The 12,714-nt window shown below is 37.7% G+C and overlaps 1 protein-coding gene across 1 annotated transcript in view; it reads left to right on the top strand.

Annotated features, from left to right (window-relative positions):
* Positions 1 to 10,621, top strand: part of LOC137147695 (uncharacterized protein F13E9.13, mitochondrial-like) — a 33,003-nt gene extending 22,382 nt beyond the window's left edge. Inside the window, exons 5-7 of the mRNA XM_067540006.1 lie at positions 124 to 274; positions 2,823 to 2,950; positions 9,791 to 10,621. Of these exons, the coding sequence (XP_067396107.1) occupies positions 124 to 274; positions 2,823 to 2,950; positions 9,791 to 9,981 (470 nt within the window). The 3' untranslated portion in view covers positions 9,982 to 10,621. The remainder of the gene's footprint in view (positions 1 to 123; positions 275 to 2,822; positions 2,951 to 9,790) is intronic.
* Positions 10,622 to 12,714: the final 2,093 nt, after the last annotated feature.

Raw genomic sequence — 12,714 nt, 5'->3', positions numbered from 1 at the left:
ATTATATAATGTGTCTCAGTCTTAGTTACTGTTTGCTCACATACAAACACAGAAAGATTTTAGAAACTATTTATCTTTTTACAGTTCATCTTTATCTTCAGATTTCAATTTTTTTTTCTCTAGGTCTTGATTTTATCCGAGTTGAAGGGTTTGTTTTTTCTCATGTTGCTGATGAAGGTATTATAAATGCCTGTGCAGGTGACCTGCTAAGATACCGAAAACAAATCGGAGCAGAGCATGTTCAGATTTTTGCTGATATTAAAAAGAAACACAGGTAACTATGAGCACTGTTTACATATGTATTAATGTAAAAATGATCTGATGTTCATTTTACACACATTTTATTAATTGCTCAGAAAGTGAATGGTATTGGGAGAACTTTACTGCTCAAAAAGGGTCTTGCAATACTATTAAACTTGCACCTATAAACTGCAACTTTCCGTATCTGTGGAATTTGCAGTTGTTTAACTTCCAAAATTTGTAATCGTAAATGTCTTGTGTGTGACATAAGGTGATGCTTTATATCATTTAGATGTATCTCCTTGTTATATTTACAAATAAATCATGTTTCATGAGATTAAGCATCTAAAATGACTATTTCTAGTTATATGGGTGGCTACCAAGTGTGACACATCCAAAGCATAAGATTTTGCCACATTAAAAAATTCTTATACCCGTTCCTCCCTCTAATACGGGTTTCTTCAGTTTTAAATCAATGCTGTATGTGATATGGAGTATAGAATCATAGAATCATAGAATATTAGAGTTGGAAGGGACCTCAGGAGGTCATCTAGTCCAACCCCCTGCTCAAAGCAGGACTAACCTCTGCTATATCATCCCAACCAGGGCTTTGTCAAGCCGCAGCTTAAAAACCTCTAAGGATGGAGATTCCACCACCTCCCTAGGTAACCCATTCCAGTGCTTCACCACCCTCCTTTATGATTTCTTCATCCTTTATGAGTATGCTTTATGATTATCAGACAGAAGTAACCTATGACAGTTATGTGAATTCCAGCTGACATTTCATCAAAATTGTCACACAATCCTTTCAGTTATTAGATGTTACTTTGAAATTTAGTTCAGAAAAAGAGAGAGAACCAAAAAGCTGTGAATTGCACATATAAGTAGCCTGAATTCAAGAAAGTTTTGTGTGAAGTGTGTAGGAAAAGTCATGGAAATAGCGAGGTTTTGGACATATTAAATATCTGATTTTTAAAAAATAAACATTTTATTATAATAAATGAAACAATGCAACATTGTCAAAATAAGGTTCAGAGCATTTTTTTTTTCTAATTTCACTTTTGCATATTCTGAACATATGCATAGTGATATTTCTTCTCCTGAGAAGTCCCAGAATGTGGTACTTTGAGCACGTTCTCATCTTTATCTTTCTCATATGATACACTTACATTTAGAATATATACTGAGTTGTTCATAGGCTGATGCAATGTGGTGTTTGTTATATGCTTAGTTAATAGTGGAAAGGAGAATGTCATCTAACCAGTTTAAGGGAAACAGATGTATACAGGATTATTGAGCTAAAGAGCAGCAGTTAAAGGGCTGTGTTTTTTCGTTTTGTTAGGGAAAAATATGCCTGGCACCAAGAATTAGCAGTATCCAATTCTCTTACTTTCAATTCTTACAATTCTCTTGACAAACTGTTTCCCAGGTTATCCTCTTACTAGCTTTTGGGATTTCCATTTCCTTTCACTCTGTTTTTCCCCTCCATATTTTTACATATGCACAACCTCATCAAGGCCCTGACAGCACAATGACTTTCCTTCTGGCTGTGAAAAGCTGTTTGGTATTCTGTTTTTTAGCAGAGTCACACTACTGGGGAGGGTCATGGCAGAGTGAATATGTCAGAAGACGGCTGCCTGTCAGTATGGGTGAGGCAAGTGCCATTCCATTCCATTCCCAGACCTGGCTGGCCCAAAAAGAAAGACACTAGTCCTAGGACGACTGGTCTTTTGTGGTTAGTGCTCTGTGTTACCATACAGAGGGTATCAGGTTACTGTGTAGTATTGTCTCTCTTAACTGTCATATTTCCTCATTCTATAGTAGAAAAGATAAGGGAAAAGAATAAATGTAAATATTGACTTTTCAAAGGCTAAAACTCTCCAAGTTTTAAAGCTGTCTAAAGCTGGAGTTGCTGTAGATGTAGGTTTCAGAAAAAGAGACTAACTTACCTATCTTCTGAAAACTATGGCTTAAAATTTGAATGGCACATCTTTGGATGCATGAAGCAGTATGAAGATGATAGCTGCTCTCATTTTTTTCTCCAAAGACAGTTATCCAGGATATAGTGCTTGCTAATGACTGAAAGGTGGTAGTACTTTTGTTGGCGTTTATGAAATGAGGTGATGTTCTTTAGTCCAGTTTCTAGAGGATAAGGACCTGATTTTCAGACGAGCTGAGCATCCACAAGTCCACTTGAAGTCAGGAGAGTTCAGCATCTATGAAAAATTAGGCACTCGATACAAAAGCTGCCACCTCAGTTGGTACTCAAGGGTAACAGTCTAGCACATCTAGGAATCACTGTGTAGACAGGGTGAGACCCACAGAAGGAGACCAATGGATTATGGGTCCATGATGGCCAAACCTTTTTTCTTCCTCACATTAAGTTTTTAATTTCCACTGTAAAAAGGGCACTTACCCTCAATACTGATCTAACACTCAAACAGCCAATCTTCAGTTGTTCTGATAACAGGGAACTGAAATACAATCATGAGTTGTAAGAAAAACAGTCTAAACATTAAACAAGATGGGTAGGAAGTATATACACTGAAAGTAACAACAGGTCATCTTCCTGCTGTTTACAGTGCTCACGCTCTGACAGCAGATGTCAGTATATCAGAGACTGCTAAGGCTGCTGAGCTCTTCCTTGCTGATGGGATTGTATTGACTGGAACAGCTACTGGAATGCAGGCAGATCCTAAAGAATTGAAAGGTGAGAGCTGTCACACGAAGGTCGGGCAACAACCAGTGAATCATCTTTTGGATTAATACAGAGAGAAATCTATAAATTCTCTGTTCTAAAAACAGAGAAACATTTTCTTTCACTATGGAGACAACGAGAGTTCTGTGGCACTTTAAAGACTAACAAATTTAATTTAGAGACTAACATTATTAAATTTGTTAGTCTTTAAAGTGCCACAGGACTCTTGTTGTTTTTGCTGTATACAGACTAACACGGCTACCCTTCTGGAACTATTTCACTGTGGAGTTTGATTTGGTTTAGTACAAACCACAGCAATTTGGGGTTCTGGTTGGATGTACTGTAATATGTTTATAAAAACAATTTTTATGGCATAAAGGTTAAAATTATTGTAAGTATTGGGAAAATATTCTTGGTAAAATTAAATGTTACTCATATTGGAATCTTATAAGAAAAGAAGAACTCAATTTCTACGTGATTTTAATTTAAGAATGAAATTTTTAAAAATTTTAAAAAAAGGCTAATAACTAAGCTAACTAAAAATACTTAACTATTAACAGGGAAAGAATATTTTTAATTGGATTTCTCACTGTGAAACTGATATTCCAGCAGGAAGAGAGACATCTGCTGAGATTGGGACATTTCAATGCAGTAATACTAGGGGAAGTGTTGCCTTTAAGATTTGAAAAAGAATTCTCTTTCACTGATAAATGGAAAAGTATATGACACATAAATTATTTTTAAATGGGGTATTTGTTTATAAGGGAGAGTATCTTGATCCATGAATTCTGACGTGCGTAGCTATCACATATAATGCCTAATGTTACTATAGTGGCATATGTTGGAATTGTCTTCAACAAACTGGATTGCTCCTTTGTTACAATTCATTCTGTTATGGACTGATAGTCAGGTAGATGAATGGCTTGAATCTGAGAAATGCTGAGTCCCCCAACTCTTATTTGAAGTCATCTCCCATTGACATTGCTGATGTTCATCACCTCTCAGGACCAGGCTCTAAAAGTAATCATCATATGTTCAACCAAGACTGGAAACATTTTTAGCACCTTTTTAGCAAAAATCATGTTTGAAGAAACAGGAAGGCTGCTTTTAAGGGTTTCATTTTTGCTGCTTTAAACACGACTCTTTCTGTTCTAAAGAGAGCCAGTCATTTGTCCTTCCATATTGCAGTTCTAAGGAAGAAAAGACAGGTGAAAAACATACACAGGTTTCTATGGTAAATATATAAAATATGTATCAGTCCATATTCAGAATATTACAAGTTCAGTAGCATATTGTTACAAGGCATATTAAACTTGTCAAAAAAGTTTTTTTCATGTACATATACAAAATTAAAACAAAGCCCTTTCCAAAGACTATATGGTGATTGAATACATTTTAGCCCACCAGTAGGTAAACTGCAGTGAAAAGTTGGTCTTGTATAACGACCTCTTAAAGTAATAGATTTTCTCAGTCTTAAACAAAAACTGTTTCATGAAACAGAACCTTCTGAAAACAATGTGTTTGACAGTCTCTAAAGTTTGACAGACCTAACCTTTGCATCATCCACCCCCTTAAATTATTTTTTTGTTTCCCCCTCCCTCAATGGAAAAATCAAATCAGTCTTAAAAAGTCTTAAAAACCAAAGGGAAAAATTTTGGTTTCAGAGGGTGCACACCGCTTCCTTGACTTCAGTGGGTGCTCGTTCATGCATCAGAGAGCAGATTTTATCCTGTAGTTTTTTCAGTGGATACCAGCCAAGCCACACCATGGATTCTGGAATTTATGCATACGTTTCAGTTGTATTCCCTTTCTGGGTCCAAAGAACAGAGAGAGCAGAGAGATGGCACAAAGTACACCTGTTTGTGTGGTTTTCACTTTTTTGACATGAATACAACAAACCTAGTATCCTGGGTTTGCTTTAGTTGGGTCACACAGCCTAATTACTGAGATTACAATACTGTGACAGTTTGGCAATCCCTCATTTAGACGGGTTGATAGTTTTGAATTGTTAATTGGGGAGGAGCCTCTTGAAAAATCAGGAGTGTCTGGTAGGAAATGACAGATTACCCACATCAACGTTGGTAATCTCTCTAAAGGAATCAGATCGGCAGTACACAAAGTTGAGTGTTGGTGTAAGTGAAGTTTTGTATTTCACAAGTTTCTGTGTTGTTGGAAATACTGTGTTACAATGAAGACTTTAAGTGTAGACAAAATTGGACACCTTTCATCATGTTACAAAATGTATAATTTAAAACAGTTTATGCCAATTGAAGCTTTGATCTAATCAGCTGTCTCTTGAAAGCAGAACTGAAAAGGGAGATGAGATTTTGCCATATCCTTTTTCAGCTTTGTTATGCAACTATGCAGAAATGCTAGTGCCTCTGTCTCTGATGTATTGAATTGACTATGATTTGAGGTGGGAAAACAAAGAAACTGTGTAGGGGCTAGGATTTTGTTTTTAGTTTGTGTTGACACCTTAATTCAAGCCTCTCAATTTTGGTGATTCCTTGCCATTACCAACCTTGACCAAAAGCCCTTTTACATGATATCCTGGGGAATCTCTCACATATTAATCTCCTGTAAATCTTTTATAGATGGCAACAAATATGTTGCTTTTGCTCTGCTCATGAGTGTAGAAAAGCATGCTCCTCTGTGGCAACTACTAGTCCATTCCACACAGCTGATGGGCATTGCTTATACAGTCAGTGACTATTGGCCTCCCTGTTATCTAGCTACTTCAGTTCTACAAAGTACTTAAGCAGTACTGGGCCAAAGAAGTCAGGGACCCAAAGTCCCTTGTGCTTTTGCAGTCTGCTGCTGCCAGGCCATTAAGAAGCAGGCGTTAGAATGCTGAGCATTTTGTATTGCACTTAATTTCTTATCAGACTATATTTCCATGAGAATGTATTTATCTTTGCTCTAGGCAAAATTATATTATAAAAACTATTATGAAGGGAGACTGGTCCAAGTCTAAATAGCTTAAGATTTCCTTTTGGGGGATAGGTGCTTTCATCTTTAGATCTCCAGTCCATATTCAGCCCAGGTTGGAAGAAACTAAAAAGTTTTTACTATCTGATGACTGTTTGGAGAATTGTGGGAAAATGAGTTAGTGGTCACAGTCCAGTAATCAGTGGACAAGTGCCCATGTCACAAAAACCACCAGCATAGATCGTAATAATTTGCACCTTTGTTGGCATTGTTGCCCGGGGGGGCATGAAGACCAATCTACCCTTCTACACATAGGTGGTTCGCTTAGTCAGGGTAGAGGCACATTGCTGGTGCCCATGCTGTACATAGATAAAGAGAGGACTTCTGTCTCTAATCTGCAGCTTTTACAGGCAAACTATTGATGCATTGTTTAGTTTTACATTGTTTGCCTTTTTTTTTTTTTTTTTTTTTTTTTTTTTTTTAAAGCTATGAATTCTCTTTTGGCCTTTTATTTCATGTAACTTGTGCATATCATAGTTCAAATGCTTTCATTATGCTTTACAACTAAACACTATTTCATCTGATTTTTATTAGACATGTATGCAGATATACTGTCTCAAGAAAGAGCATAGTGCCCTCTAGTTATAGTTATTTGAAGCAGAGGAATGTCAACATATAATTATATAAACTTTGAGATCTCCTCACAAAGAATACATAGTCACAAAATTAACCTCTTTTCTCCCTATCTGAAAAAGTACAGTAACCTGAGAAGAGTCGGCTTCACAAGGTTTTGAGTTTAGGGACAATTAACAAACGTAATTGTTAGGGTTAAATTCTACTGTACAGAAACATCATACACCACTGATTCCCATAATGCTGTTGCCTAAATAAAAATTAAAAAGTTAGAATTTGGACAGTAATATAGTGCGAGTCTTATTAAACAATACCAAAATGTAAACCATTTGATATGGATCAACATTTTATCTTAGTGTGTGAAAGTATCTGTTTAAAATAGTTGGAGTAACTATACTACACTCAGTTTGGTAACCAAATTTAGTGCCAAATCAAGTACTCAAGGCAATAGGGATGATGTGTTCCCTATCCTGGCACTTTCTGGCTGATCCCACTTTCTGCATAGGAAGGGACAGATCTGTGCATGGAAGGTCCAGTACACACACACATTACAGAAAGATGGTTGTATCCTTTGTCCCCCTGAGCGACATAAGTTACACTGACATAAGTGTTCATGTGCACATCACTATGTCGGTGGGGCTTTCACCATCGACATAGAGCATATTACATCTGCACTGCTGCAGCACAGTACATATAGACATGGCCTTAGCCTTTCCTTCTTAGGGATTCTCTCAGGCCAATATGTCAGCGCTCCGTTTAGATGTTCTACTCTTCCTGCATAATCAGTTTACTTCTTGACATAATATAATTGTATAGTGCCTGCAGTGTGTCCTGTGCCCTTTTTGTAAAAACAATGTGGCCAGATTTTCTCCTGGGAGAGCAGTTGAGTACTGCAATGCAGATCTGTGAAAAGAATGTCATCTTAAAACTGCATTTGAGCCCAAGTAAAACTGATATGGTACTCTTAATAGATAGGGCTTTGTATAAAAACAATTCTGTTTTTGTTTTTGTCCAGTAATATAATGTTAGAAGAAACTGAAAACTAATGAATCTATTATTGTGAGCAGGGCAAGGCTTTGCTTAAAATTGTCTTCCACTGTAGGATGGTCTTATTCTTCTGTGTTTACATTATGTGACAGATGGTGCTTGTTTTAGATGGAAAGAATGCTAGCACATCTGACCTAGAGAAAGCTTCAGTAGCATTTGTATAGGTACTTCTTCTCTTGGTGAAGCAGAATGGCAGAAAATAATTACTTTCCTGTAGCATCATTAACAAGTAACACTTCTTATGAAACTTTTAAGTAAACAGCATTTTCTTGCAGAGTTTTATATTTTATATGTGTATCCTTTCCCTTAGCTCCCTGACTCTTCAATCACCTATGCCAGCTTGTTATCAAAAAGTAAAACAATTTTTATATGTCTGTGAAGGTCAGAAATAATGCTCTACACCATTTCCTTTGAGGAAACAAATAGAGTATCCAATTCTGCAAGGCTCTGAATCACTCTTGTGGGACCAATTAGAAGTTAATGGTGATGAAGAATTTCAGCACCTATTAGAATTGGGCCTTTATTTTTTCATAGCTAGATACTGATTTGTGCCTTTCAGAGACTCCTGGTAAGTGCCTGTCCTTTCTCCATAAAATAAACTGAGTATAATAATAAATCTGTGATCTGAACAAACAAACTACTTTCACTCGGCCTTGTATCAATTTCTGTTGTATCAAAAAAAAGCCTCAGAATGTTTATATCTCACAATGAACATTAATTTGGATAAATCTGAGGGAAATTCCCCCTTGTGCAGAGGGCCTGCACAAGGGCCGAAGAGGGACTTAGGTGTTGCATAAGCCTTGTCTTCTATCCAGAGGTGAATTTCACCATACGTTACCTGGTGAAGGCTCAACTTTTTAAGTGACATTTTATTTCTAGATAAAATATGTGCTGCTTTTATGTCTCACTGTCCTTTTAAAACAAAAACAGTTTTTACTAGCAGTGCCTTTGCCCTGCAAATAAGGTAGCTGAAGTTCTCAAAATAGTCCTTATGACCACTGTTTGCTTCTCTACTTCCCTTCCCCTAAATTACAAGATGAACTAGAGAGCCTGTACATTTTTCCTTTCATGGGGAATAAAACTGCTTTGCTGCCTCTTCACTGATAATCTTGTTCTAGTCATCAGTATAGTATAAATTCAGTAGAGAGACTTGGTAGAAATATACACCACTCCAGTGACCATTACTGTGATTTAAACTGATAACTAAAGAATTGCAATGAGCATGGAACTACTGAATAGTTCTGCCACTTTAATAATCTCATTCATCTCCCTCCCCTCCCACCCAAAAAAAAAAAAAAACAAAAAAACCCAACCATCTGACCTGACATAATAAATGCAAACAAGAATAGCATCCTATTCTTGTTGCTATTACACTTTAATTACCTTATGGAAAGATTTGTTTTTATTCATTTACTTGTGATGAGAGAGAAATTGATAACACAGTTAAGAATCCTTATTTGATACTTAAGTAATAGATCCTCTCCCCAAGACATTGGGTTGGGACTTGAGTGAGCTGGATTCTAATCTAGGTACTACTGCAATACAAATAATAATAAATAATAATGACTGCCTCTTTCTATGTGTTTGTGCAGCATATAGCAGAATGGGGCTCTGACCTCATTTGGATGCTAGGTGCTGTTGTAATAATAACAACAAGGAAATTCCAGATGCAGAAGAATCATTATAGTTTTGTTGTGTAAAAGAGTTCCCTCAAAAGTGCAAGTGAGGCCAGTGGTTTCACTGCCTAATAGTCGTCACCCCATATGGAGTGCGGGGGTCACAGAAGTGGCCATTAATTGTTTGTCTCAGGTTTGTCTCTTCCTCAGCCCTGAAACTGCCCTGTGATACGTTGCCAATGTTGGTCTCATCTGACCCCATCTCTCAGTTTCTTTTGCTTGAATGGTGCTATACAAAACAAATGCCATTTTATTAGTATGCAGTGTTGTTGTAGCCATGTTGGTCGCTCCGTATTAGAGAGAGAAGGTACACAGAGCTCTTCTTTTGTTAGCAGTTATTCCAAGATTACAAGTGGTTTCCACAGACAAGCCATGTAATTTTCAGAGAAACCAAGACCATGTGTTTCTGGCAGTATCATTTTTAAGCAAAGTATCAGTTGGAAATTGGATAAGTCATGGCTGGTTAATTTTGGGTATTTATAATTTTAAGGGTGGGAGGAGGGAGAATAATTCTAGAGCAGGCTTAACCCTAATGTTGGATTTACATACATGGCTTTCTTCACCTTAGAAGTTGAACGTGCTGTGAAGATTCCAGTGCTGATTGGGTCTGGAGTGACGCTGGAGAATGCAAGAAACTACTTGGATGCAAATGCTTTAATAATTGGTTCATATTTCAAGAAAGAAGGTTACTGGGCAAATAGTGTTGATCCTGATCGAGTAAAGAAATTTATGGATCATATGGGTAAACTGAGAGAATGAATTTGTTAGCAAACTAGTATTGTGTTTATATAGAATAAAATCTGGCCACAACACAACTTCTGTGGGGTTGCCAACACAACTAATATGATAAACAATGCACAAGTAACCTCCATTAGAATTCATGTGAGTTGCGTGGGAATGGAAATTGGTTAATACAATATTAAATGGGGGAAAAAAATCTTCTTGGCTAGCCAATAAATCAGGTGGCATTTTAAAGAAAACTGGTGTTTGCAATTTCATTTATAGAAGGCACATTTCTGCAGCTTTCTACTCCATGTACCAATACAAAACTGATTCTTAGAAGTTTTCAGGAATATATTCTTTACTACAGGTAAAGAATTTATGCAGTTTAAGAATCTGTGGTACATGAATGTTGATCATAATTAGTTGTTTTGTTTTTATGTGTGAAATTCAATAGCACACCCTAAGATTGCAGCCAACAGTAAACTGGGAAGTTATATGCCACAGTCTCTCCATCTGTAAAATGCGGATAATGATACCTACCTTATTCAGGTGTTGTTGGGTATAATGAATGAGTGTTTGAAAAGCAGTTTCATCCAATAAAAGGCACTATAGAAGTGCAAGATCTTTTTTTGCCATTTGAACTCTGATTTGTCAAAAAAATAAAATACAAATACTATGTGTAAGTAAAGTCCATTTATTCATGTTTGAATACTGGTGATATAGCAGAATTTTTGGAAGTCTTAATCCATCACTAATTTTGCACGCTCAGCAGCTGCCCCTCCCGGTTATTGTGCGGCACCCCATCTATTTATCTCCTTGCTGATCATCCTCTACTACAGCGGTTCTCAACCTTTTTTCCCCCAAGTACCTCTTCACCTGACTGTACCTGACCCAAGTACCACTCGGGGGAAACAAAGGAGGGGGGACTTCCGGCGGCGGTGCGGTTTCGCAATGGTGGCGGGGGGGTACTTTCGGCAGTGGCGGGGTTACATGGGGGGAACAATGCCCTCCGCTGAAACCCTGCCGCCGTTTGACCCTTTTCGGCAGCAGGGTTTCGCGGGGGTGGGTGGGAGGGACTTGCGGCGGCGGGGTTTCGTGGCGGCGGATTCGACGGTGCGGTACGGTTCGCGTACCACCCAGCCTTCTTCGAAGTACCACTGGTGGGAACCGCTGCTCTACTATGATGATCCATCATGAACTACTTCCATGAGAACTTTCTCATGGTTATTTCCAGCTCTGTGGCAGATGTTATCAAAGGACCTACATTTGTGCATGTTGATTTCCAAGAGCAGATAGTCCTCTTTTCTCCAATAATATTTCGAACATAAGCATTTGTCTTGTTTTCCATCCAGGAGATATACAAGAGTCTAAGTCAGTACCCCATTTCAAAGGCTTCAGTTTTCTTCTTGTCATCTGTGTTAATTCCCTAAGATTCATCACCATAAGTCACTATGAAAAAAAATTAATCTCTTCACTACTTGAACCTTTGTATGTTTCAAAAGGCCAGGGTTTTTTCCACACTGTTGTAGGGGAGGCCATGGCTGAACAAGCTATCTCTAGTCTTTTTCCAATTTCTTTAGAATAACCTCCTTGGTTGGATATGTGTGAGCCCAGATAATTAAATTAATCTACTGCCTCTACAGCTTGACCATTAACCATGGTGTCCACTTGCACCCTATTGTTATTGATAGTGTCAGCGTAAATGCATTTTCATTTTTGCTCCTTTCAGGAGTAGTCCATATTTCTCATTAACTGTTTTTAACAGACTCCAACATTTGTTGATTTGCATTGATGGTTGCAGGAAAAAGCATGGTACCCTCAGCATATCTGAGATCAGTAAGGGATGTCCACCAGTGGATATCCTCACTCCTTCTATTTTATCAACATCTTCATGGCTCGCCTCAGAATAAATTCTGCATACATGTTAAAAAGACTCGGGGACAGAATGCTCCCTTGTCTCACACCAGCCCAATGGAAAACCCGCTGCTGTTCACACCATGATCTGTTTTTGATGGTGGAGACTTGTGATGAATTCAATTAGATATTTTGGAATCCCCATGTCTGCCAGTATCCTCCAGAGATGGTCATGATGGATGATATCAAATGCTTTGGAGTAGTCCGAGAAACACCTAATTGGTGGATTATACTCCCTGTGTTTTCCAACATATGCTGGATATTTGTAATTTGATCATATGTGCCTTGTCCCTTTCTGAAATTAACTTCTTGTGGTTGTAGTTCTGCTTTTGTCATTTGCTTTGTGCAATCCTGTATTATACAGAGCAACACTTTACTCATGTGCTATATCAGGGAGATGGTACAAGTTATTGCAGTCTGTTATATTTCCTTTCTTTGGTAAGAGTAGAAAAATTCCCTTTGTCCAATCATCCAGCCAATTTCTAATCATTCATGCATTGTTGCAAATTTTCCACATGAGATCAATACCACCATCACCAATCACTTTTAGCAATTCTGCTGGCACATTATCTATCCCTGGTGCTTTCCCAGGCTTAATTTTCATAAAAGCACGCACCACTTCCTCTCATAGGATTGATGGCTCTGGCTCAGTATTCTCTTTTCTGTCATCCTGTATTGTAAGTGGCTCTGATGAGGCATAGAGGTTGGCACAGTAATCTCTCTGTGTTTGAAATCACCACCTTTAGTAAGAACACTCCCATAATGATCTTTCATTATGCTTGGTTGCAGGGAAAACTTCTTACTAAAGTGTCTGACCACTGTGAAACATACCTTTTGTTTTACTTCTCTTTTAAT

This window comes from Emydura macquarii, unplaced genomic scaffold, assembly GCF_026122565.2.
Source record: "Emydura macquarii macquarii isolate MOO-44397 ecotype Brisbane River unplaced genomic scaffold, CSIRO-AGI_Emac_v2 contig_561, whole genome shotgun sequence".
NCBI lineage: Eukaryota > Metazoa > Chordata > Testudines > Chelidae > Emydura > Emydura macquarii.
This window is presented reverse-complemented; position numbering and strand designations above follow the sequence as displayed.